Source organism: Phyllostomus hastatus, unplaced genomic scaffold (assembly GCF_019186645.2).
Source record: "Phyllostomus hastatus isolate PE091 unplaced genomic scaffold, TTU_PhHast_1.1 phas_contig_150, whole genome shotgun sequence".
In the NCBI taxonomy this organism is placed as follows: Eukaryota; Metazoa; Chordata; class Mammalia; order Chiroptera; family Phyllostomidae; genus Phyllostomus; species Phyllostomus hastatus.
The window spans coordinates 5,767,052-5,794,850 of NW_025333611.1; the positions used below are offsets into that span (position 1 = coordinate 5,767,052).

General features: G+C 48.0%; 1 protein-coding gene across 2 annotated transcripts in view; it reads right to left on the minus strand.

Annotated features, from left to right (window-relative positions):
- RANBP17 (RAN binding protein 17) overlaps positions 1-27,799 on the minus strand; it is a 227,730-nt gene that overhangs the window by 14,061 nt on the left and 185,870 nt on the right. For both annotated transcript variants that reach the window (XM_045823997.1, XM_045823994.1), the window contains 3 exons: positions 24,858-25,072; positions 22,718-22,856; positions 11,455-11,621 (listed from right to left, as the gene is read on the minus strand). In XM_045823997.1, the coding sequence (XP_045679953.1) occupies positions 11,455-11,621; positions 22,718-22,856; positions 24,858-25,072 (521 nt within the window). The remainder of the gene's footprint in view (positions 1-11,454; positions 11,622-22,717; positions 22,857-24,857; positions 25,073-27,799) is intronic.

A 27,799-nucleotide genomic window follows, 5' to 3' on the forward strand; every position in this document is an offset into this window, starting at 1 on the left:
GAGAGCCGCACCGTCAGGGGCCGTGACCGCCCCTGGAGCAGGTGCGTCCCGGGCACCGGCATTTACTGGCTCAGTGACTGCGGGCGAGTTACTTCGCGTCTCTGAACCTCTGCGTGCTTTCCCCACGTGGGCGCCACGAGAACACATTTGTTGATGTCCTCAGACTCCCAAGTTCAAAAATACCCATGCTGGCCTCATCTACCCGTTGGGACAGAGACTCAGAAGAGACCTGGGTGCGCAGACACGATGTAAAAGGAGAGCGTTAGGAAGGTGATTTTTGTTCTTGCCCGGTCGGAGTACGCAGGAAGAGTGAGTGGGAAGAAGTCAGTCTGGGGCCAAGAGGGGGAGGGGCACAGGGAAAAGCCACTGTTTTCAGGGCGCAGGCGCACCTGACGCACTTGGTGCACCCTCCTCCGGGTCAAGGAGGCGACGCTCCGTGGTCCGTCTTGTCCTCGAAGCGTCCCTGAGTCAAGACTGTCTGTCTGTGAGGGCAGCAGCCTCGATGGATGACACTGAGGCCGGAAAGGGCTGACTCGGACCCGGGCCCGGGCCCAGGCGGAGCAGCCAGGCCCCTCGGGGACCCACCCGCAGGGACAAGGGCTGCCAGGGCCTCTCCCAGTCTCTCTGTCTCTGTCTCTCGTCCAGACTCTCGGCACGTCGGCCGAGCTCCCCGTGGCTGCGGAGCGGCTGCTGCTCTGAGCACTGGGCAGGGGCTGCCTGCCCCCGGCTCCTGACTTTTCAGGTCTTCCGTTCAGGGGGAGACTGGAGGCTGACCAACCCTTCTGAACGCTGACTTCCCCATCCAGGGGCCCTGACGGAGGCAGCCGGTGCCCAGTGTCCACCTCTTGTCCAGTCCGTTCTGCGGAGAAGGGTCCTCGGCTCAGGCAAGGGCCTGGGAGTGGCGGGGCTCTGCGCCCCTCCCGCTGCCTCCCCTCCACCCCACCAGTCCCGTCTCCCATCCGTCTGAGCTCCGTCCCGGGGACCGGAGCGGACTGCCACCTGCCAGCTGGGTGGCTTTGGGTGGGCCACCGGACTTGCCAGAGCTGCAACGACCCTCTTTCGACTATAAAATGGAGATAAAAACATCTGCCTCGCAGCCGGTGAGACTTAAATAGAACACACACACATGCGCACGCGCATATCACACGTGTACATGCACGGACGTGTGTACAAAGCACTGAGCACACAACCTAGCGTGTGCTGATTATTTCTACTTCTTTTCCGTCATATCGTTCATCACCATGATTCTCTCTCTGAGTCTGAGGTGGCCCTTGCACAGTGACGGCCCAGGCCCTGGCGGCCCGCAGAGAGTAGGGCGTCTGTGGCCGGAGGGAGGAAGGGTCTGGCTCTTCGAGGAGGTGTGCGGGTTCCTCCACTCAGGCATTGGAGGAGCCCCCGGCCCAGCATGCTCTGATCAGCGCAGTCAGCCTCGCGGGGACACCCGCACAGGCTCAGGACCCTGCTGGCGAGCCCTGGCCTGGCTTCGGTGCGACTCAGGACAATGACCTCAGGTGTGGCCTTCAAGGTCACAGAGATGCCGCTCAGAGGAGAAAGAGTGCCCTGGTGTTAACGCTTGGGAGTGCGGACGAAAGCCAGACAGCTCCCGCCCGCGAAGGGTGGACAGCGCGGCCACCTGTGCCGCGCCGGCGTGAACAGGCAGGGTCATCTGGGGTGCCCTCGTCTTCCGAGAACGCTCTACGACGAAGACAAAACTGTCCCTTCAGAACACAAACCGTTCATTCTCCCAGGGCTGGTCTCCGTATGGAATCCGTGGATTAGGAATTTTCCTTGCAGAGGCTTTTACAAAAGGTATGTTCAGCGAACTATTTTTATCCTTCACTTACAAGGACAGCCAATTACGCCAACCCCCGTTAACGCAGACGCTAAAACCACCTTGCTTGCCATTGGCCATTGGGGTGACGGGCCTAATCACACCCTATCGGGCTCGCCGACCACAGCTCTCTGCGTCTTTTCCTTAGGAAGCGCTGTCCGTCCACTTTCCGTGAGTGGGCAGGAAGAGGTGTGCCCACGGGCCGTGTTTTTACAGCTCCTTGGCTATTCCGAGAGCATCTGCTGCGGACCGACAGTGAGACCGTGCTGCACCGCGGATGAAAGGGTGGTGACAGGCCGCAGCCACTCTGATTCATCACGGGCGCGCTCGGAACCCCTGGGAACGCCCCGTCCAGCCGCTGGCACCCAGTGACTTCATGCTAAGTCACACACTGGATCCTATTTTTTAGATTAAACGCAGGGGCTAATGGACATGTGGCTCATTTATTTCAAATTCTTTTTTTTACGAAGGAGTGGGCTCCTTGGAAAACATTATAATTCCCCTATTCTATAAACACACAAGTATAATTGCAAAATGACATCATTCTGTTTTCATTTAATTACTCCTGAAATGCTTTCTATTTAATATTCATTACTCAAAAGCTAATTTAAAAGAGAAAGAGATGAGACTTATTCAAAAAGATGTACTGTCATTCACAGCAATAGTTATCTAATACACAGAAGTTAATAAAGCAGATTAATCTACAAGTCCCTTTAAGCCATTCTTGAGTTCTGAACAACTGCCTCTTTGACCTCTCACCCTCACGCTGCGCACCAGTAGCAGGTGCCAGCTGTACAGAAATTATGGCTGTGCATCTGAAGGCAGAAGCTTTTCTTACTTTGCTTCTGACCAGCAGCTGACCCTGTAGGAGTGATTGTTTCTGGTGCCGGCCTAAAGGCTACATAAACCAGTAGCAGATTAACAAAAGGCTACACAGACCAGCTGCCTCGCCTAAGGGTACCATCCTGCCATCCTGGGCTGACACCTCCGCTCCCGCTCCCGCCCTCTGGACCGCTCCCCATCGGTTTCCGTGCATGCATTTCACCCTTGTTAGTCTGGGCGCGGGGGGAGCAGGGGCGGGCAGAGGAGAAAACCCCCCAAACAACAAAAAACCCCCATCCCTTCCCTCGAACTTGACTTTTGAGTATTCCATGTCAAACTGTGCCATTATGATGCTAATCTAGGTCTGATTTAGCAACTTTAATAAGAGGCTAAGCCCTCTTGTAATTAGATAATAAAATTTTATTATGTATTTTAATATTAAAAGTCTTAAAATCAAACTCCTCAAATCATACACTGGTACAGAACTAAGGTACTTAAGTACCGTAGCCCCAGAAAACGGGAACCCGAAAAAGCACAGTGTGGCTGATTTTTCACTCTCAGAAATGTAAACATGGGATTCCTATGTGGTGGCGGCGGAAAGCTCCAACCCTCTTAATTACGTGCGGGGAAGAATGAATCTGCTCCAGTACGGAGCGCACGGTACCGCTTCCCGCAACGGCGCGAGATGGCTTTGACAGTTATTTCTTGGATACAAATTACACAAGTACAAAAACAATCCCCATAATGATTAAATGCAGTTATGTACATGGGAGAATACCAGTGCAAATGGTAACATATTTAAATGGTTTTCCTTCATTAAAAAAATTATATATGATATTAAACCATCAATCACTGCTGAGGCACAGGAGTTTAAGTGTACTGTCACCGGTTGAAATAAATGACTTGGAGACCGAATTCTGGCTCACTCAATATGGTGTCTTCCCTGTTGCTTAGTCACCCAACTCTCTGCTGGTTTGGGCTACATCTGGTGGACTCCATCCCTTTCAATTAATAAGGGCAGTTCCACTATCCATGGATTACATCTTTAAGCTGTGCTTAGAGGTAGAAAAAACACATGTCCTAGTGAAAAAACAAACAAACAAAACAAAATAAAAAACACCTCTCTGTTCTGTTAACCATATCCTGGAACTATATTTGAAGTACTTATTTCTTTCTTCACCCGAGTGTGGAGTGAGCTGTTCTTGTGGACTTTTGGCAGGGTGACGAGGTAGCGTACAGAAACATACAATAAGCTCATCTCAGCATCGCTGTTTAGTTCATTGCGCAGTAAGTGGTCTGCAACCACGTTGATTTGATACCTAATGCCTATTGGACTTAGAAAGTCTAAATTTTTTTTTTGTTTGCTTGCTTTGCAGACAGTCATCAACCAGCACAAGGTGCCAGGCTCCATGCGGGGCTGGGATGAGAACCGAGATGATGACAATCTTTGGGGAAAACAAGGGATTCTGGAAAATAGGTATTATGGCCATAATGCCAATCTGATGATTTACTAATCAAGAATAAGGTACTATTATAACTGGCTTTTCTGTTTTAAAATATCACTTTTTTTTTTTGGTTACAGTTGAAACAGTCACTCAACAATTCCATAACAACAACGAGGTCGAACTGGCAAAGGTGATCCATGACAAAGGATACGGACCAGAATCCTCCTTCTAAAGATGGACAAATAATTTCTAATACCATGGATAAGATGCTATTTAAATGAAAAAAGAGTGTTCTCTATTTTTAAAAATATAAAGTTGAATTTTCTAAACTGATCTTCAGCGGCGGTGGCGACATACTCGTCCTTCTCCCTTGCGGGCGCCTGTTACCTGGCTGTTACCTCGATGATTCTGTCCAGCCCTGGTTCTTCTAGACGTTCTGATTTCCTCCTGATTAATTATTAGATTTTACCACATCCCTTCTGTATGCAAAATAACACATCCTTTAAAAACTAATAAAAAAGTGTGCTTTGAAAATTCTCAAAACATCAGAGAGAAATAAACATACCACTGGAGCCGTGCCCCAGGAGCTGGCGTGAGCAACTCAGGGGACCACGCACTGGGGGACCTTACGGTTCTGAAACTCTCTGCTACCACACAGCACAGAGGAGCAAAACCAGTAACCAGACATACAGTGCTGACCTTTTACTTTTTGTTTCCGGTTTCCAGTTCGTGGCCAGCACTTTAAAAGCTAGGTCTCTGGCTCCTCTTTGGGGGTCGATCTCAATGCACCTGGCAACACCTAGCCTTCCCTTTTCGCAGGGAAGTAGTTCGCCCGAGCTGTGAGGACGCTGCCCCCTTCAGACAGGAATGCGCACTCAATTTAGTGTTGTTCCCCTGTGCGCCTCATTCACGGTTTCTGCCCGGCTCTAAGAGGCATGCACCTAAGCTCGCAGAGTGGAAGGGCGAGGAAGAGGGAGGCTCAGAGGAACCCAGGTGTCGGCTTCGGACTTGCCAATGTGAGCACACCTTAAGGATGACCTCTGATAGAGCTAATGGTGCTCAGTAGTAGGAGCTTCCTTTAGGCAAGAAGGACCTGTTTACGACCAGGAGGGGGTGAAACATGGCATTCTGCGCTGATAAATCAGTGACGAAAGTCAGGAGGAAAGTGGGGGTGTGCAGGGCGTGGGGGATGGACGCAGAACACTTGCTGCTTCCCCACCCGCACTGCCCGGTCCACCCCACCGCTGCCAAGTGACAGTACGGCCCGGAAGCCACCTCAGAGGCATGGAAGGAGAGTCACAGAGGGGCATCAGGCACAGTCACCCTGCCGACTCTGCTCTTCTCAGGAGACATGTCTCGCTAAATCTCACACGCTCAAAGCCTGGCTGCGGCACTAACGCTTGGGTCTGGGTGGAGCAGGAGAGCGAGGAGGCCCTGTTAGCTCTGCTCGCACCGCCTCGGGGACGGCAGGGACCACCGGGCGTCTCGGTACCAGCTGGCAGAACGACCTCCCTCTCCCTTGCCCATTGCCCCTTTGGGTCACTGCCATCTGTGTTGCCCGGGACGCAGCACCAAGCAGAGGCGCAGGATGACGCTCTCAATCACTCTGCCTCAAGGATGGCCCCGACGGGACTTCCTGGAAGCTCAACTCGCCGCAGCGCTCGTGCCTAAAACACTCACGCTCTCGCAGAGGAGTGGCCAAGCGGCTACAGCTTTGTGGTCAGCATCTGAACTCGGGAGTGAGACGGGCCGAGGCTAATATTTCCGTTTTTCTACTTATTGACCAAGTGACCTGGGGAGAGTTACTTAATCATCTGGTGCCTCAGTTTCTGGATCTGTAAAATGGAGATCATGTGGCAGAGGTGCTGTGATGACAAGACCAGATGAAATACAGGAACGTAAAGAGCTTCAGCCAGTGCCTGCCCAGCGCAAGCACTTCTGTGTCGCCGGTGTCGCCTGCTCCCCGGGCGTAAACCCACCGGGCGGGCAGGGAGGGCTGCGGGGCCGAGCTCGCGGCAGCAGCTGCAGAAACCGACTGTACCCCGACGCGGGGGTTCCTGTTGTCCGCTTTCGCTGTCCAGCGACCGACCCCGGGCTTCCTGCAAACCCCGTCAGCCCACGATTCAGCCCACGTTATCCTCTGACCCGCTCGCGAGCGCCTGCCAGTGTGCGTCTCTGACACCAATCTACTGCCGTATTTTTGATGATGAAGTTGCGTGTGCATCAGCCAGACTGAGCTAACGGGTCACGCAGAGGGCACACGTCCTATTTAGGGTTCGCGAGAAGTGCCTTTAACAGCATTACCAAATCTGGCTAATCCCTTTTTAAGAGGCTGAGAGACATGAGTGTCTCTCACTGGCCTGAGTGTTCCCCGCGGCGGGAGGGGGCCTCCCCGCCAGTGGAAGGCACGCCTGCGCTCTCCTGGCTCTCGGTTATGGGATGGAATCTTAAGTATGAGAGATGTCTCGTGCGGTATGTCAAAATGTTGAGCAATACCATCTCAGTCTAAACACAGGAGTGAAAGGAGAGCAGATGATCTCCCTCTCGCTGTAATTCACTTTGGGATGTATGTCATGCAGAGCGCTGTACAAAAGCAATTTTCATTGATTGACTGACTGATTGAGGAAAAGGGCGAGTGTTCTTTCAGCTTACGTCCCTGCCGGAGCATGACTCTCATAGCTCCTGACAGCTCTTCACAATCTGTAGTTAAATGCCAGGTTAGCGCAAGAAGTCGGGTGGGGGGAGGGTGTTGGGATGTCTGATACTTGATCCAAACAGTTAAACAGATGAGGGTAAGATAAACTGAAACCTAAATGTTCTCATTCCTCCATTCAACATACAAATATATTTAGATCTTAGAGAATATAATTGCTGAAAGTACCTTGTTCATAAGTCAATCACATAATCTAATCTAATCAGGAACACTGCCGCTCACACACTTTTTGTTGTGCTTCAGCAGAAGCTGCTACTCGCGCTAGGGCAGTGAGTTTTAGCTGGCGTTCTGGCTTAGGGAAGCATTCAGAGTCAGTACCCTGTTCTTATAGTCTGAAAAAGGGTCAGTCACATCTCTGACATGGCCCTGTAACTCCACGGAACTCACTCCTTCATCTACCTAACCTGGGCAAATCTTTCACCCCGTGAGATGACTAAATGAATGCTGGTCTGTGGGTTATGGATGCAGACACTTAAGGTGACCAGCGGTAAAGCTGAAAACAAACAAACAAACAAACAAACAAACAAACAAACAAACATCACCTAGAAGTTGCATCTTCCAAATTACGGCGGCCGGTCAGGGCCTCCTCGCTGTGACTATTGTCCTGCTCTTAAAATTTCGGTTTATCTTTCTAATGACATATAAACATACGGGGAATTTTTTTCTTAATAATATGTGTAAACTGGGTGTTTCTCAACTGCAAAGTCAAAACAGTGCTGGCTAGAAAACAATTCTTACTTGAAACGGAGCCACTTAATCATCATGCGTCTTCAAACGGACCAAATTTAATGCTTGCAAAGTTAGATCTGTTTGCAAAACGTGGCAGGTAACTTCTTTGGAGAGCGCTGGGAACAGCACTGAAGAGCTACAGCCCCGCGGCAGGTCCGGGTCAGCACAGCTGAGGTGAGTGGCACCTCGGATGTCTCTCCCCAGCCGCCGCGCACACAGGAGGGCCTGCGGGGCCGCCGGAAAACCCTCTGTGCGGGCTCCTGCTTCTTCTGCTCCGGACACTTCGGGAGATCACTTTTGCAATTTGGAGTCGACCCTCCTCTCGCAACTATGCTCCCAGCAATGGAGACCCAGGTTGGGGGGGAAAACAATTCAAACTAGTAAATAATTGCAGTCTCGTCGTATCAGTTTAGTTTTAAAGAGCTGACAAACTCTCTCTAAACTCCAAGCACAATTAGTCATTAGGGTCTAGTTTTTCAGCACTGTTAAGCAATTTGTAACCCATTCCTTTTAATAGGGTTAGGCATTACTTAACGGACACAGATGTCTTGAAAACTGAAACCTCCAGTTATGAAGCAGCAACCTTGTTCATTACTTTCTGTGATAGGCAAATCACCTATAAAATCAGCATTTAATGGGCAACCAATGAATAATCAATGGCTCACTTTTCATCTGAGTGTGAAAATGAGAATAATCTAATACAAAGTCCCCCTGGTAAGGGGCCGAGTCCTGGGCTCTGCCGCTCTTCAGGGCTGATTTATAAGGTCTGGGAAGCCGATGTAAACAGATGATCAATGGGACCCATCCTCGCTCATAATAACCCCCAACTGGCCCACTCCCTCTTTTCCAAGTCCATCCCTTCAGGCTATTAGCTCTGTCCGGCTAATCCTTCCCACCGCTCCTGCCTGCTGCTTTTACTCCGGCCATCCGTTCAGTCCAGCCGGCTCAGAAGTAATTTTATACGCAGCAGAGAGCGGGTGGAATTGATTTTTCACTCAGCGCTCAGTTCCCATCTGAATAATTATCAATTTTACTGCCTCATAAAGGGAAGAGTCAAAATTTCAAATCAATTCAAAAGAGCTTTTGAGACGACAGAAACTGTGCATGAGAATAGAGGTCAAAGTTGTCGGTGACCTGAGGAGATGATGTCAGATATTACGGGCCGACAGCTGACATCAGAGGCACTCAGGATGATAGAACCTCGTGCTAATGCAAATCATGTTTATGCTGACTACCAGATACCAGCCATTAATATTTAAAATGCTATCTGAAAGCCTCCATTCCAAATAAATAGAATGTATTCCACTGTTAATAAAGATGTATCACTACTTAGTCGTACACTACAAAGTAAAGGGTTACCAAGTGTTATTAACACACAGAAATTACTTAAAGCAACAAACGCATGGTCCTTCTGAGTGCAGACAAACTTGACCGCCCCCTGCAGGGCCACGTGACTTGCTCCGCACTGCCTGACGGTACTTGTCTGGGACCACGGCCTATTGATTTTTGCTAAAATTTTCCACTCACGGCAAAATTCCTGCCAAAGCCTGTAGGGCAATGTTGAGACCACGGCTGAGTGCCAGCAGGGGGCGTTTGGTGGTGACCTTGTTGCCTGCCATGGAGGGGTGGGGGCTGGGGCCGGTCCCTGGCCAATCCATGGGTGTTTACCTTCTCCAGGGGCTCCGTTCTCCAAGTCTGTGGTCCTCAACCTTCTCCTTTGCAAAACACCTAGGGCCATGGCACACTGCGGACAGTGCCCGCGGCGACTGCAGTGGGTGGGCAGGGCAGTGGGGAGGAGAAGCACGCCCAGCTCTCGACAGGAAAGGCAGTCCAGGTGAATCTGAGGTCTTAACCCCAACGAGACCCTTGAGAGCCACTGGCATAGGTGGTGAGGACTTGGGCTCTTGAGTCAAACAGACCTTCCTTCACATCTGACTTTCCAGTTGATCTCTCTGAACCTCAGTTTACTCATCTGTCAAATGGGGATGATGATACCCACATTTCAGGGTTGTTGGGGGGTGTCGAAAAGAGATGACTTCTCTAAAAGTCCTCTTCTCCCATGTCACCCTGTCATCACTATATTAATCACGTCATCATATAACTGGTTAGTTACTTATTTCTCTGTCCCACCCGACAGGAGACTTTTTAAGGACAGGAATGATGTCTTATGAGTCTTAACTGCCCTTGTACCTTGTATGTAGAAAGTTCTCAATAAATGTGAGTTACCTTCTTCTTCTGTTCACTGTGTCACCAATACGTAACAATTCTGGGGTCATACCAAATAGTTAACAAGCTGACAGCACTTTGCCTAGTTACACAAGACCTTAACTACCCCCGTCCCCACCAGGAAAATAATTGGTTAACTGAGACATTGCCACAAATAAAGTTCTCGTAATTTCATTGAAACATTAGCCAAAAATGACAGCCAGGAAGAATGCCCCTTCCATGGCTGCTGTCTCTTTCTGTTTCACCCAGAGTGACCTTGTCTGCTGATTGTAAAACACTTATTTGCTGGTTGATGGCCATGGCAAAGCGTTTACATTTGCAAACCAGACCACAACGGAGATAATATCGCAAAACAGAACTGGAAGCACAACAAAGATATCATTTTCCAAACCCAGTGAAACTGGAAAAGATCAGAGTGATGGTATTTCCATAGAGAAATGGTATTCTTCTTTTGAAATAACAGCATGTGTATTTTTTAAATGCATACTGTTATGGTGATTTGTTGAAGTGAGCTCTTTTTTTTAAAGATTTATTTACTTTTAGAGAGGGAAGGGAGGGATATATATATATGTATGTGTGTGTGTGTGTGTGTGTGTGTGTATATATATATATATATATATATATATATATATAGAGAGAGAGAGAGAGAGAGAGAGAGAGACATCAATGTGTGGTTGCTGGAGGTCATGGCCTGCAACCCAGGCATGTGCCCTGAATGGGAATCGAACCTGCGACACTTTGGTTCGCAGCCTGCGCTCAATCCACTGAGCTACGCCAGCCAGGGCTGAAGTGAGCTCTTTAAGAACAGAGACAGAATCATGGATATGGAGAGTGTTTTGATGGTTGCCAGATGGGAGGAGGGTGTGGGGGAGTGGGTGAAGAGGTGAGGGAATTAAGAAGTACAAATAGGTCGTTCCAGAACAGCCATGGGGATGTAAAGTAAAATACAGGAAATAGAGTAGCCAAAGAACTTATACGCATGACCCACAGACATGAACAATGGTGGGGTGAATGCCTGAGGTAGCAGGGGGTGCTGGGTGGAGGGGGACAAAAGGGGGGGGAAATTGGGACAACTGAAATAGCATAATCCATAAGAGATCATAAAAAAAGAGAAAATAAAAACAATATTAAACTGGGACCTAACTCATATTAGCCACTGAGAAAACACATTTGACAATAAAGAAATTGTGGCTTTATTACTTATTATTAAATGCTCCTGGGAATATGACCTCGCTGGACCTTGATTTCTCATCTTAAACTGGGAGAACCATTTATCATGCTATGATAAATGGAAAGCTCCTGGTAGGTTTTCCCTGGGACAGATGTGAGTTCCCCACATCTCAGAGTGCTCCCCAGGCCAATGCAAGACGACATTATTACAGGCTCCAGGGAAGAACTCAGAAGTGGACCGTTTCTAGCTCCGGCTTCGCCTTTTCCCCTCCCAGGCCTCCGGAAGAGCCGGCCCCTTTCTGAACTCTAGTTCACTGCGGGCAGACCGAGGGCTCCGAGAGCCCCGAGGCTGGTAACCCTAAGGCCAGCGCGCTTCCCACCTTCGGGGGAGACCCTCCCGGGGAATAACTGCTGGAGAATCCCCGGGAGACCAGCCGCTGTCGAAGACACTCAGGCGCCGGGCTGGCGTTTGGGAAACTCTGTTTCTTAAGCCAGGCGAGCGACCACCAGTCAGTTACCTGCTGCAGGACGTCTGGATTCTGCTGCATGAAGTGGAGCAGCCTCTGGCCGGCCTGGGCGGCCTCTCGGCAGCGGAGTGGCTTCTTGCCTTCTTTGGCTATGTGCCTGAAGAGGTAGGTGACGATGTAGTCCAAGCTGGTGCAGCAGCTGGAGGAGACCACCGTGTCTGCAGGAACAAGAAGCGAGAGCTCATTTGCGCCGCTGACGTGTTTGCGTCACCTGGCTCGTTACAATGCCTCTGCTGAAAAATAACTTTCTGGTTTCAAAGTACTCCCCCCCCTCTTTTTATTGAGTGTATGTGGGTGATACTGGTTAACAAAATCATAGGTTTCAGGGGCACGGCTCTAAATGAACGCATCATCTGTACACTGTATGTGTGCTCCCCACCCTGGGTCGAGTCTCTGTCCATCACCCCCGCCCCCCCGTACCCTCCCCATGCTGTCAATCACCACATCGTTGTCCGTGCCCATGAGTTTTTTCTTTTTTGCTCCAACCCCACCCCCTGACAGCTGCCAGCCTGCTCTCTGTCTGAGTCCCTCACAATGTGCTCATTAGTTAATTTTGTTCATCGGATTCCACATGTGAGTGAAATCACATGGTACTTGTCTTTCTGTGACTGGCTTGTTTCTCTTAGCACAGTGCTCGCCAGGGCCATCCCGGCTGTCACAGAGGGTGAGCCTTCCTTCCTTTTTACAGCTGAGTAGTATTCCACTACGTGAATAACACACCACAGCTTTTCTTTTTTATCCACTCATCTACTGACGGACACTCGGACTGCTTCCGAGTCTTGGTTACGGTAAATAACACTGCAATGAACGCAGGAGTGCATGTATTCTTTTGATTTAGTGTTTTGGGTTTCTTTGGATAGATTCCCAGAAATGGAATTGTTGGGCGATAAGGCAGTTCCATTTTTAATTTTTTGAGGTAATCGCATACTGCTCCCCACAGTGGCTGCATCAACCTGCATCCCCACCAACAGTGCGTGAGGGTTTCCTTTTCTTTACATCCAGCCGAGACTAATCTGTTGATTTACTGATGATGGCCTTTCTGCTATGTATGAGGTGGGATCTCCTCATGATTTTAATTTGCATTTCTCTGATGATTAGTGACGTTGGGCACCCTTTCGTAGGCCTACGGGCCCTCTGTACGTCCTCTTTGGAGAAGTGCCTATTCAGGTCCTTTGCTCATTTTTAAATCGGACTGTCTGTTTTCTTCGTGTTGAGTTTTACAAGTTCTTTATAAGCCTTGGCTATTAACCTCTTATCAAATGTATTGGTGAGTATGTTCTCCCATTCATACTGGTGGGCTGTCTTTTCATTTTGTTGATATTTTTCCTTTGCTGTGCAAAGGCTTTTTAGTTTGATGTAATTCCATTCGTTTATTTTTCTTTTGTTTCCCTTACCCGAGGAGATATATCAGAAAAAAATTGCTACAAGCAATGTCTGCGATTCTACTACCTATGTTTTCTTCTAGTATTTTTATGGTTTTGAGTCTAACATTTAAGTCCAATGTTTGCAAGGCCAGCATTATCCTAATTCCAAAACCAGACAGACACTATTAAAGAAAGAAAATTACGGGCCTGTATCTCCAATGAACACAGACACTAAAATCCCTCAACAAAATATTAGCAAACCAGATCCAGTAATACATTAAAAAGATCGCATGCCATGATCAAGCGGGATTTAATCTGGGGATGCAAGGTTGGTACAATATCCATAAATCAATAAATGTAATACACCACATAAACAAAACAAGGGGTAAAAACCATATGATCATACCAATAGATGCAGAAAAAGCATTTGATAAAATCCAGCACCTATTTATTTATGATAAAAACTCTCAGCAAAGTGGGAATAGAGGAAACATACCTCCATGTAATAAAGGCCATATTGACAAACCCACAACCAGCATCATACTAAACGGGCAAAAACTACTATTAGTTACATGGATGATTATTTTTAATCCTCACAACAGCATCATAATAGTCACTACTGTTATCTCCACGTATAGCGGAGGACAGCGAGAGCTTCGGTGACTTGTCTGGTGTGGAGCTGCGACAGGAAGGTAGACAAGGAGGAGAGACCTACACTCTTAAACACTCAAACTGAGTAGATGTTGAGCAAAACATCTCCTATTCTCAGCGAGGGAGGAGAGAGGGAGAGAGAGAGGAGGGAAGCATCAATGTGTGAAACACTGGTTGCCTCATCCATGCCCCGCAGCTGGGGACCCGGCCTGCAGCCCAGGCATGCGCCCTGACCGGGAACCGAACCAGAGACTCTTCCATTCGTGGGCTAATGCTCCATCCACGGAGCCACACCAGCCAGAGCTCAAAATTAAGTCTTAAGGAAAAATATATGCAAGCATCAAGCAAGGTCCAAAACCACAAGGGGGACTCAAAAGATGTCGTCCTGGCGCCAGAGGAGGCTGCGTTCGGGGAGCGGGACTTCTGGTTTGAGCGAGAGACCGTGGAGGGCGGTCCTAAGAGAAGGCCGACAAGGAAGGTTTGGGTCCTCCTTGAGCACATCTAATATTGGGCTGACACACTCACATGTACTCCGAAAGGCAACAGAAGTGCTCGTGAGGTTTCTGTTTCTTGTTTTTTTGCAAGCAGGTGACACGACAGAACAACCACTTATTCATTCTCCCTTGTACATTAAAACGATCATTTCATGGACTTCCGGAAACCACTTTGTATATACGTGGTGTTATTTGCCTTTTTCAAATGAGACAAATAAAGGCCAGAGATAAGCAGATTCTCCAAAGTTCATGGGTTGGATTCACACCGTGACACTGCCCAGATATTTTTGGCCCATGGTAATACATGAACATCACCCCGGGGAGTCTATGATTAGTGACAGAAACAGCCAGAGAAATAGTTAAAAACACCATGGACTCAAAAAATGGCAACTGGGGCAGATACAGGAGAGAGGCACACTGGGCCGGCAGGACCAGGGAGCACTGGGTCATCCAATTCCTAAGGCGATGGTTTCTTCCTCGCTTCATCCACCTCTGAGGCGTGCAGACACGTGCGCCCGCCATAGAGGAGAGGTGAAATATTAGCTGAACTGATTAAAGAATGGGCAGGCAAAGCGAGTCTGAGAAAGTTTTTGAAAGGTCTTGAGTTGTGTTTAGTAATAAAACCTACAGTTGATGTAACACCACAGTGTAGAAACCCTTTCACACACACTGTTTTAGAAAGAATTGACATAGTAAATAAAAAGAGGTAGGTTGGGGGCCAGTTTTGAAACACAAACATGTGCATTTAAAATAGAGGGTGATGCCCTGGCTGGCGGGGCTCAGTGGGCTGAGTGCCGGCCTGTGAACCGCAAGGTCGCCGGCTCGATTTCGGGTCACGGCACACGCCTGAGTTTGCTGGCCAGCTCCATGCAAGAGGTATCGATGTGTCTCTCACACACTGGTGTCTCCCTCCCTCTCTTCCTCCCTCCCCTTCCCCCTCTCTCTCTAAATAAATAAGCAAAATCTTTAAAAAAATAAATCAGAGGATCCTGATGGCAGCAGGATCACAAGGGGCTGGATGAGCTTCCAGAAGATGGGCCCGGACAGCAGTTTGGGGAACCCACGGAGCTATGGGCTTTTAAGAAGGAGCTTTCCTCTCCTCCTAAGGCTATGGCATCTGATTGAATTATTAATTAATTAACTGTTTGCTCTCCCCACTACCTGGGTTACCCTGCAGAAAGGGGAGCTTTGGTTTCATAGCCCTGAGCGGTCGTGTGTGGTGGAAAACCTCTAGGCTTGAGAGCCAAGCAGGCTTGTTGAGCCTGGGTGTTTCCTCCTTCCCTTCACATCTCGGCCGTGGAGGTCCTCCTCAGGAAGGTAAGTGGACTAAGTGACTGAACATCTGCAAGGGGAAGCAAACAGACACGGTTCCTCTCACCAGGGGAGAGCAATGTGCTATCAATCACACAGAAGTGAGGGAGACTTCGCACAGACCTGGTGACCACATGCCACGCGGGCTGCATTCAAAGGTTCCAATGCACTGAGTCAGCTATGAAAAAGCCAGGTAGACACTTCGGATACGGAGGTCAGAGCGCATGCCCTTGCAGTAACAGCAGGAAGAAGAGCTTCCATTATGGCTGATTTACGGCCGGTGACTTTGAAAAGGATAAACGTTATTTCAGGGCAGAATGAAACGTGAGGAATCGTAAGGATCGAGGGGCATTTGACCAAAACACGGAAGGAACAGCGCCTAGGACTGGGTACTGTTCCTGGTTTTCTTTACATGCCGCTCATGCTACCGTGTGAGATTCAGACCGTGAGCCTCTCCTGGCATAAAAGAACAAGCAAAAGTCAGGGATTTTCACATTTTATCCTATTTCTTGCTGTTTAGAATCTATTAATAAGGATTCATCAATAATTTAGACAGTTGTGGATATAATTTTTGCTAAAGATTTTATTTATTTAATTTTAGAGGGGGGACAGGAGGGAGAAAGAGAGGGAGAGAAACATTGATCAGTTGCTTCTCCCAAGCCCACAACTGGGGACCCAGCCAGCAACCTAGGAATGTGTCCTGACCAGGAATTGAACCGGTGACCTTTAGGTTCGCAGGCTAGCACTCAATCCACTGAACCACACCAGCCAGGACTAAATAGTCCTCTTTTTTAAACACAGAGGGCACAGTTCACTTGCGCCGACAATGCCATTTTGCAACAATATAAGAGACTGAAGATAAAATCAAGAATACGAGGAAAACCATTTTTACCAGGCATCTAGCCATCAAAACTGTGACCTTTATCAGGCACATCTAGCAGGCTGGCAGGTAAAGAAGAATGAATGAGCCGTAAGGTTAGAAAGACTCGTAGATCAGGTACTTAATAGTTGCATGACCTCAGGCAGATTGCTGCCCCTCTCTGAGCCACAGCTTACCGTCCATGCAGCGAAAGGGATCTTACCTAATTAACTCAGTCTGTAATACTCAGTCTCAAGTATTCATTGAGCACTTACACGCTAGGCACTGGGAATACAGTGATGATCAAGGCCGCTCCCCTCCTTCAGCTTACGGTTACGGAGGAAGCAAGGACAAACCATGCCGTCAGAGGGTCTGATTCAGTGTCAGTATGCAGAATGCATCCGAGGATGAAATGAACACAAGAGAAACACACACACGAGAACACCAGTGGCAGTATCGGGCACAGAGCAGGGGTCCGTGCTCATGCATTTAGTGAGCGGCAGCACCGGATTCCAAGCTCAATATTCTCCCCACAAAGCCACTTTGTCAAGACTCACGTGAGAACCTTGCTTAAATGCAGATTCCAGGCCTCAGACCACACTCGGAGAACAACACAGCCACCAGCACCCGATGCAAACTCTTTGGTGTTACTAGGATGCGAGAGAAAAGAAGGCCAGGCCCAACTGCAATAATAAAAGACGTCAGTTTCTGTCCACGAAGAATTAACTGCCATGAGAATTCTCCCTTCTTCCGTAAACAACGAGAACACAGAACGAAATATATGAAACAGCGTTTGCAGTTATTGCACAACAAGTAGTACAGGACTATTAAACCGGAGACGAGGGGAGGAATGGGGGAATGGCCACACAACTGCGCAGGCTCACCGTGCAGCGCGGTTTCCAGGCCGCAGACGGGGGAGGGGGAAGCGCACGAAGCCAAGTCTTCTCGCTGAGCTGAAGGGGAGCAGCTGGGTTTGGGGGGGCTGAGGCAGCTGGAACCCGTTGGGCAGAGTGTTAGAGAGGGGAAGCTGTTCCGGGAGCAGCTCTGGGGACCCGCGAGGGAGTCCTCTCCGGTCTCCGGTCCCCGAGCAACATAACCGAGACAGGTACCACCTGGGGACCTGGAGTTCCGGAAGGAATGGAGACAGAGGAAGACAGGCAGACTGTCAATATCTGAAGGAAACTGTGACGATATTATTTGAAGGTATGCATTGTGAACCCTAGAGTGCCACTAAAATCAAGAAGTATGGCTAAGAAACTCAAAGGGGATATAAAATGAACTCATAAAAAACAATCCAAACCAAAAGAAGGGAGGAAAAAGAAAAGGAACGGTGTCAAGACAGGGTCCAGAGAAAACCAACAGCAACAGTGAAGTTTAAACTCAAATACACTGGTAGTTACCTGGACTGTACATGGCTGAACCACCAATTAGAAGGCGGAGGTAGTCAGATTCGACATAAAAATATAACCCAGCTATGTGCCTGGTGCTATGCAAATATGGCCACATGCTGACCCCCAGAACCTGGGAATGCGTTAAGTCATTGGTGTTCAGATGGATTAAGGTTGATAATCAGCTGGACTAAAACTAGGGAGATAACCCTGGATTGTGTGGGTAGGACTGACATAATCCCCAAGACCTTAAACAGGAAAGAGAGACACACTGAGGGAAGACGGGTCCCGGAGATCGGATGCTGCTGGCCCAGAAGGCAGGAGGCGGGCCGGAGCTGAGGAATGCAGCTGGTCTCCGGGAGCAGGAAGGGGCGGGAAAATGCATGACCCTCTAGAAAGAGACGCGGCTCTGCTGGCACCGCGGTGCGAGACCCTCATCAGAATTATGACCTAAAGCACGATAAGATAACACATTTCCATGGTTTTAAGCCGCCAGATTTACAGAAAGTTGTTACAACAGCGATATAAAATATTGGGCTGGCGAAAGTGTCTGTTTAGTTTTTTTCTGCAAAATAAGGCACATTTTTCATTTTCACCGGCAACTGTATTGATTTGGACATTTTGAGTATGTCGGCTGTCTCCTGCGCGGTAGAACGTGGGTTGCTCTCACTGCCTCGATGTGACCACTATGAATTTCAACTGGTCTACCCGACCGTGGAGCACGGTCCAGCGAGAACTCTCCAGCGCGAAACTTTGCAAACCACCTGTGACACGTTCGATCAGTCACAGCACCTTTCAATACACTGTACGAAACTTGTTTTTGCATTTCATTTGTGTTTTTATCTTGCTTGAAATAATATGCCAAAATTGTGCATTTTCTTCTATCTTCAGTACGAAAAAGGCTACACAAAAATTCACCGATTTTGATGTTTTTTTTTTAAAAACTCGCTGATATGACAACCGTCACAATATAATCTAATGAAATTGTTTCAAATGAAGTTAAAGACAACTAAGTGCTACTAAAGCCATCTTACAGAATAAACCAAACAAACTTTTTGGACAACCCAATACTTGCTATCTACAAGAAACCAACTTTAAATATAAAGACCCAGATTAAAAGCAAAATGATTTAAAAAAATAGAGGAAAGTCCTGGTTGGCATAGCTCAGTGGATTGAGCGCGGGCTGTGAACCAAAGTGTCGCAGGTTCGATTCCCAGTTAGGGCACATGCCTGGGTTGCAGGCCATAACCCCAGCAACCGCACATTGATGTTTCTCTCTCTCTCTCTTTCTCCCTCCCTTCCCTCTCTAAAAATAAATAAATAAAATCTTAAAAAAAGAGAGAGACAGGATAACAGTACTCAAAAGAAAGCTGAAGGGGTCAGTAGTATTGAAGTATTGTAGATTTCGGAGGGAAGAATGTTCCAGGGATAGATAAAGAGGGTCCTCTCATAATAACAACAGGGTGAATTCATCAAGGGGATGTAACAATCCTAAGTATTTATATGCTTAATAATACAGCTTCAAAATGCTTTATATCAAGATCAACAGAACTGAAAGGACAAGTGGACAAATCTATAGGTAAAGTTGGAGACTTTAGCCCATCTCTCGCAATAATTCATACAACAAGCAGAAAGCAAACACACAAGAAACCAGCGAGTACAGAACAAACCCTGAACGTTGTCAGTCGGTCGGAACTGACACTGAAACAGATGCCCTTCCAGCAGCAGCGGGACACCCATGCAGGTGCCCATGAACACGCGCTGTGTCTGGGACTATAACAAAGACTCGATGAATATAAAAGTTACAACAATCATTGAGCATATTCTATGCCCACCTGGAATGAAACTAGGATCAGTAACAGAAAGGTATTAGGAACATCTCTGAATATTTGGAAATTGAACAATGTGTTCCTAAGTAACAACCCATTGGTAAAAGAAATCAGCAGGGTAGTTAGAAAATGGATTTTTAACCTAATGGAAAAAAGTATCAATATAAAAATGTTGTGAGGTATGGCTACAGCAGTGTTTACATTACAGCATTAAATAAACAGGTATCTCAGAAAAGCAGGAAGGTCTAAAAGGAGTGATCTAAGCTTCTACCTGACAAAACCAGATTGGGAAAAGCAGAGTAAATTGAAAGACGGAAATAATAAAGATTATATTTCAGATCAATGAAATAAAGATGGAACACCAGAGAAACATCCATGAAAACTGAAAGCTGGTTCTCTGCAACACAGCCGATGAACCCGGGGCCGGGACAACCAAGAAAAAAAGAGAGGAGACACAGACTGCCAATGCCAGGGACAAGAGGGGGACGTCACTACAGACCCCAAGGAAACAAACTGTGTAAAAGGGTACATTATGGACAACTTTAGGTCCAAGATGTCAGGTTAACTTCAGATAAAAAGGTGGACAAGTTCTTTTCAAGACACAAACTACTAAATGCTACTCAAGATGTAACAGATAACTTTAACAACCCTATACCGTGAAAGATATTTAATTTGTAGTTAAACACCCCCTAACAAAAGAGAAATCTAGGCCTAAGGTTTCCCTAGAGGATTGTGTGAAACAATAAATGAAGAACTAACAACAATTCTACACACGATCTGAAGAGAATGGAAGAGGGCAGCATTTCCCGACTCATTTTATGAGGGCCCTTCCCTGACACTAAAAACAAGGCAAAGATATGAGGAGAACAGAAAAGTATGAAAGAACTAAAACCTGTTGCAACATTTTAGAAAGTTGAATACAGTACTCTCTAAAAAAGGTAATATCTTGTAACCAAGTGTGGAATGCAAGGTTGGTTTAACATCCAAATGTGCATCAGTGATGATTAACATTATATCGTGTATTATCACACCTCTCCCCTCAAAAAAAAACGATACAATCGTCTCAACAGATGCAGAAATAGATGCTTTTGATCAGATTCAACACCCATTCATGGTGACACTCTGGGAAAACTGCAACAGAGGGGAATGTCCTCAACAAGACGAAGAGCATCCATGGGAACCCCAGAGCCAACATTAGACCGAGTGAGGAAAGGATGCGCGTGTCATCCGTGACCCTGGAGACAGGAGAAGGGTGTTCGCCATCACCCCATATTCAGAACTGCACTGTGGATCCTAGCCGGTGGGATAAGCGGAGGCAAAAAGCCACAGAGATTGGGAAAAAGGAGGTAACACTGTCTTTGTTTGCAGATACATCTACGTAGAAAAACCTACAAACCTATTTTTGTAAAATAATCTACAAAATGCTACCGGAATTAATAAGCGAGTTTAGCAGAGTCACACGATACAAGGTTGACATCCAAATATCAACTGCAATTCTACATGGCAGCAAAGAACAATATAATAAAATACTGAAACTCAGTACCATTTACAATAGCATAAAAACATAAAATACTCACTTATAAATACAACAAAATATGTACAAGACCCATACATTTAAAACTACAAAAATGCTATTTATAACAATTAAGGGAGATCTAAATGCACAAATATGCCGTTTCAGAAACTGAACACTCAATAGTGCTAATATATCAATTCTCTCCAAATTGGGTTAGAAATTCAATGCAAAGCCTGACCAAAATTCCCCTATTTATTCTTTTTTCTAACAAGAGAAATGAGCAAATTGACTCTAAAAATTTATATTAAAAAAGCCAGGGACCCAGAACAGCCATGACAATTTTAAAAGAGAAAAAAAAAATAGAGGGCTGTACTATTCGATTTCAAGGCTGACTATGATATCAGGACAGTACAGGACTGGTACACAGTAATCCAAAAGATAAAGGGAATTTTTCAACAGAAGTTGCTAGGACAATTGAATATCCATATGTTAAAAATACCTTAACTTTAATCTCATAATACTATATTCAAAAAGTTAATGAAATGGCTTGTAGACCTAAAAGTAAGAGCTAAAACTATAAAACTTCTAGAGAAAAAAAACAGAGGAAAAATATCTGTATGGCCTTGGGGTAAGCAAAAATGTCTTAGGATGGGACCCAAAAGACATGAACCATAAGAGAAAAAAAAATTGGATTTCCTTAAGATTAAAAGCGTCTGCTCTTCAGAAGATATTGTTACGAAAATAAAAAGACAAGCCAAGGGCTGAAAAAATAACTGTCAAAAATATATTTGATAAAGGATTTGTACCTGGAATAAAAAAATAAACAATCCAATTTAAGAAATGGGTTAAAGATTTAAACAAACTCTTCACCAAGAAGACACATGCATAGCAAACAAGCATGAAAAGATGCTCAAATCATTAATCATGAGTGAACTGTGAATTCGAACCACAGTGAGATTCCACTTCACACCTACTGGGATGGCCAGGACGGAAAGGCTGGTACTAACCAACAGTGCTACCGTCGGGTGCCTGGAGCGCGCAGACACTGCTGGGGGAGCCCAGTGGGATGATGACTTTGGGGAACAGTCTGGCAGTTTTTTTATGTTAAAAACACAGGTGGCACACAACCCAGAAATCCCACGTCGCAGTGTTTACCTAAGAGAAATAACATTTGTCTGCAGAAAGACTTGTCCCTCAATGTTCATTACTCAAAGTCACTAAATAATGAAGACAGCTCAAGTTTTAAGCGGCTGGCGAACAGCTAAAGAATGGCGGTCATCTATGCAGTGGAATGACACTCAGTGATGGACAGGGATGAACTCGCTGGCTCATGAAACGGGGACGAATCACAAAGGCATTACGCAAAATGAAGGATGCCAGACCCAGAGGATCACACAGTCTACGATCCCACGGACATGAGCTCCTGGAAAAGGCAAACCACAGGGAGAGAAGGTGGACCGCGGTTCCTCGGGGCCGGGGCTACACGGGAGGACCGATCGGACTGCGGCGCGAGGGAGTGTGTGGTGCTGGTGACAACGTTTCTGCCTTGGCCGCGGTGCTTCCTACGGTGTACATACGTTTGCCAGGGCTCCGTGAACGGTTCGCTTAAAATGAATACATTTCAGGGTGTGTAAATCATACCTTCGTAAAGCTGATTAGAAAATAAACCATGTATCAGAATATAAAAGAAGCATTTTTGCACTTGCAAGCAATCGTTACAGCCTTTCAGCCTGGGCACGTGCCCTGCCCGCCAGTCCGACGGACGCCCAGCGCGGGGAGCGCGGACACCGACGGGCACAGTCTAGTGTTCCCCGTGGAAGCGACGCTCCCCGTGCCACCTACCCAGAGTGGTGAGTCCCTCCGAGACCGAGGTGAGCACGTACAGGAGCACGGGAGGCTCCAGGTCGGTGATGAAGCTCATGTGGTCCTGGGTGAGACACTCCAGGAGCGGGTAGTACGCCTGGCTCAGCTTCCGGTATTGCTGCAACACAGAGATACTGAGTGTCAAGCCACACAGAAGCTCCAAAGACATGTGACAGTCCAGCGGAAACTGCCATTTATAATATTGGAAATGACAAACTTACTTAAAGAAAAGCAATACAACATAAACATATGAAACGGATGCCATGACCACTCTCAGTTCAGCACTGAAAGGGCTCTAACGGGCATCTCTTGATGGCCAGAGACCCTCATCTGAAGTTCCGGCATAGTGTGTCATTTCAGTTTCACCTTCCATGGCTAACACACACACGCAAGTAAAATCTCTGTCGTATGGAATTCAGAAGACTGAATTATTTTTCTGGACTGGAATGGTATAACACTCAATACTGCCTAATAGTGGCTTGGCAAACCTTTTCGTTTTTTCCTTTGAACACCAAGAAATTTGCTCGTATAACAGGCTTTGGCATGACAGTCTGCTGCATTTCCACAATGCCACCCCACCTAACGAAATCATAATTTAGTAAATGGCTTGATATATACCATAGACTACAGGCAAAGGGTAAGTGCCTGAGAGAGACACCTGGAAAAGCTGAAAGGAAACTCGAACCAGTAGCAAAAGAAAGCATACTCGGAAGACACATAAGGCCGAGAATTTCTGAGAGTGAGATTAAGACCATGTCCGTAAGAACTGCATGAGGTGCTCGTTAAAAATGCAGTTCTCTGACCCCCACTCCAGGCTCACGGAATGAAAAGCTCTGGAAAGAAGTCCAGAAATGGGCATTTTAAATATGTACACTAAGGAGTCTTAGGCACCCTCAAAACTGATTTTGAGAACTACTGAGTTAGAAGCTTGCCGGTCTGTGAGAAAGAAGACGAGAGACATTCCTAGAACCGCGCCAGTTTTTCTGGCGGGCCTCAACCGCAGTGAAGGGTCCCCTCCATGAGCTGGCTGTAATGCAAGGCTCACCCGACTCAAGTGTCTACTTGGTAATTTCTGTCACCTGGGCAGCCTTCAACACGCATTCCATTCTACCGCAAAGAGGCTTACCCACTCTGCCTCGAGATGTGGTTCTGCTAAGACCAGCTCAGAAAGGTGGAAGAGGGCACCACGGGCCCACGAGGCCATCCAGGGGCACTGCCCACACAGGTACACTAATGAAGGCCGCCGGAGCTTACTTGTAGCCCTGGGTTGGGAGCAGGCGGGAAGCCTGAACTAAGGCCGAGCATGAACTTGGCTGTGTTACTGGAGTAATTATTGGAACCACACTGGGCATGGTTTAGCTTTTGTGTCATCAGGCAGAGATGTTAAAAAAAAAAAGTCTGATAATGAAACAGATCCGGGGAAGAGCCTGGGAATTTGACTTTTCAACAAGCGCCCCAGGTGACCCCGATGGGCCTCTGAGTCTGAGGACGACAGACATAAATCACAGGAAGTAGGTGGCAGAGTACGAAAGGGACCTAGAGATCACCGTGTTTAATTCAGTCACTTTACAGGTGGGAAAATGCAGGCCTGGAGAGCCAGAGACGGGGACTGATTCGTGGTCCAGGACCGGTGAGTGGCGGGGCTGAGGGCACGCGCTGGGCTGCTCCACTTCCAGGTCAGCACCCCGTGCCCCAGACCAGCAGCGGGGAGCGCGGACAGAGTGGGGGACGGGACAGAGCTGACCTGCGGCAGGAGGTCCTGCAGCCCGCCCCGCACTCTCCGCCGTGGGCAGCACACACCTCTGCTGCACTGGAGGCGGAGCTGCGAGCCACGGGCTGAAACTGCTGACGACACCTTCTCCAGGTGCAGGGCCTGGAGCACTCTGGGTGACTGATTTGTCAGAGGTGGCGGCCGCGGTTTTCAGAATGGCACATTTAATTCTATCAATACGGCCACCGCGGTGGCTCAGAGTCTCTGAGTTCAGTGGAGATGCCGCTCTAACACGCGAAGTGTCGCGGCGCGACTCCAACCCCCTGGGCTGCGTTGCCGCGGCTCCAAGCCCGTGGTGGCGGCGCGTCACGTTCCGCGAGAAGGCCCCCAGGACGCACGGGCGCTTACTAGCAGGTCGCTGTGGGACACCGACAGCAGCATCTTGACGAAGGCCTGGAGTACATTGTCAAAATGGTTGTCCCCGTACAGCTTGAAGACGCCAAAGCTGACATAATTCCCGCACAAGGCAGACTTGAGAGCGGAATAGCAGATGGAGATGCCCTTGAGCTTCATTGGATACATCTGATCTTTTGAGAGGCTCCCGAGGGACAGGATCTGATTACCTGTTTCGGGGGAAGAGCAGAAAGAGGACGGGCTATGAGGAGACACAGTTCCAAGCAGTTAGGAGGCACACACTGTTTGACGTTTTTACTTTCCTGCTTTTGTGTTCCCTGCCACTGCTCCGAGAATGACGCCATTCGCGCACTGAAAATGGAACTGTCTAAGGCAGTTTACCTGGGAAGTACGAACGGCCCAAGGAAAACCAATCAAGGGCATTAGAAAATATTTTATATTTTTATCCGGATGCATACCTAGATACAGAAAAATCCACTGAGTTTTATTCAGGATTAGTTCCCCTTATGTACTTTAATATGTGCGTTATCCATTCTCCAGTAAGATGTTAAGGAAAAGTGGGACTAAATAACCAGCTAAGTCAAGGGAAAAAGATAACCTAGACTGAGAGATATAAATTACTCTGAATTCTGCAGTGAATTTTCAACCTTTTTTTTTTATATAAACTTGATCTTGAGACACTTCACTTTTAGGGGCCTCACAGGTTTGGTGTGTGAATTAAATGAAATAAGACACATAAGAAGTTCTGGGCACAGCACGCAATAAATGTTACTTCCTTTTTCTCCTTAGATCCTTTTTCAGATGACTGCTTTAAAAACTGTACTTAAATTCTATGCTGACCATCAAAAGACAAAGAAATGTTTATATAATCACCTTAAAATTTTTACTAGGTATGTTACTAGGCGAAACCCAAGAATGCTTTTTCAAAAGATATAAAGTTGTGCATGTTTCTTTCCTCTGCTTTTTCCTGTTCAAGTAAGTGCCGCTTCTAAAATTGAAGCAAAATTCAATTTACAAAATTTAGAGGGGCATTGTTGTGGTTTTGTACTGCGTCGACTTGGCTAAATAAGAATTCAGTTTCCCAGAATGCATTTCCCTGTACGACTGTTGGCAAGAGCTGGGCAAACAGAAATCTGTGCGAGATCTGGGAGGTGGAAGGGAAGCAGCCGCCATGGTCTTCTTACGGCCACTCCGATTAGACACAGTGAGAGTAAGCTGCAGAACTGCCCGTGGGTTTCAGCTGGTCCTTGCTCTTCTCCGCTCTGTGACCGGAACTACCAGCTGTGCTGACCGCTGGTCCCCAGCTCACTGCCAAGTCCTTGGCAGCACGCTCACAGGGCGGCAGCGCTGCAGAGGCGACGGTCTCTCAGCCTTGCACGCCCCTGCGCCGGTCCCCGAGTCACACCTCTCCTCCGAGGTGCCACCTGGCAGCTGGGTGAGCGCAGCTTCTAGCTTTCCCCGCTGCTCCCACTTGCCCACCCACGCCCCTGTTTCAGGAGGGCTGGTCGGTGGCGTCTCTCCTGACTGTCCGACTCCCCCGGCTGGATCCAGTCCCCGTCTTTGCCCAGGATTACACAAGGTCTAGTTCCTAACTTCCCTGTTCTACTCGTGTCGTGTCATGGCGCTTGTTTCCCTGCTTGATCCCTGATGGGTATGTTTGCCATGGTAGCCACACGTTAGGGGTCTAAGAGGTTAGGAAGGGCCAACACTCCTAGCAGATCCTAAAATGCCCTCGATCTGTCCGAGTGAAACACGTCCCTGTAAAGGTTTTCTTCTGTGCATCCTCAGAAGCCCATGTAGCTCCGCTTATAGTGTATACATCTGACTGTACAACCACTGTCCTGGAGGCTGGAGCAGGCCTTGGAGCTGACCCCACACCCAATTCTACACCCTCTCTCATGCCCCCACCTTAACTCACCTACCAGCACCCAGCGAGTGCCGCACGGATTCGACGCAATACGACGGCGCTAACTCAACAGTCACTGCGTGTGCGGTGCCGGGCCGAACAAACCAATGGAATAAAACCTCTGCTCTGACGGGGTACCAATAGATGTGTAAACACAGAGGTGCACACCAGGCGACAAACACTGTCCGAGAGGCCTGTCCGGGCGCTATGGGGACAGCAGGGGCTGCCTCTGCTTGGGCAGGAGGGCAGCGGGTTACTTCTCAAGGATCAACTGCCGCTTCCCGGGTGAACGTGGAGGGGCAGGAGTGTTTTCCAGGTAAAGCACAGGTATGGAGGTACCCCTGAGAAAGCAGGACAGGTATGGCAGGACAGGGCAGCTGTCAGCGGCTGCCTTTCTACCTTTGCCTCACACTCAACATAAGCCAAGGTAGGCCCTTCCTCCCCCGCCTGCCTCAGGAAAGAAAGTGCTGTTCACACGGGATGGGAAGAGGCAGAGTAAGTGGCGGGAGCGGGGGAGGGGCGATGGTGGTTGTTACATACCATGGTGGTTTGCTGGGGCGGCCAGGACCACGGGGAGAAAACCAGGTCATCTTTTGGGACCTTTGCGTGCTCACGTTCTTCTGGGGGAAGTAATGGTCCTGTATTCTTCAGCGAAAGATGGACCAGGCGGGCCAAGGGCCCTGACGGGGAAAACCTGATTGTAAAGGGCCGGATAACCTATCGGCGAGGAGGACTCATTATCCAGAACCGCAACCTGCACCTCTACGTTGAAGGTGCGGTTGGGCACGCACGCCTTTTGGACTGTTCCAGACCCGTCTGTGTTGAAGGCAGTGAACGGCACGTGTCATCGTGACTGCCACAGCGGAATGAGCGACACTCTTAAAGCAGGACACGCTCATCTCGTTGTGTTCAGGTGCCTGGGTGGCGCTCCCTGGGGGCTATGAGAGACTGTGGAGGTCAGTGAACAGACGCGACAGACAAACGGAAACTCCGAGACACAGACGACAGTGTGGTGAGCACCAGAGAGCAA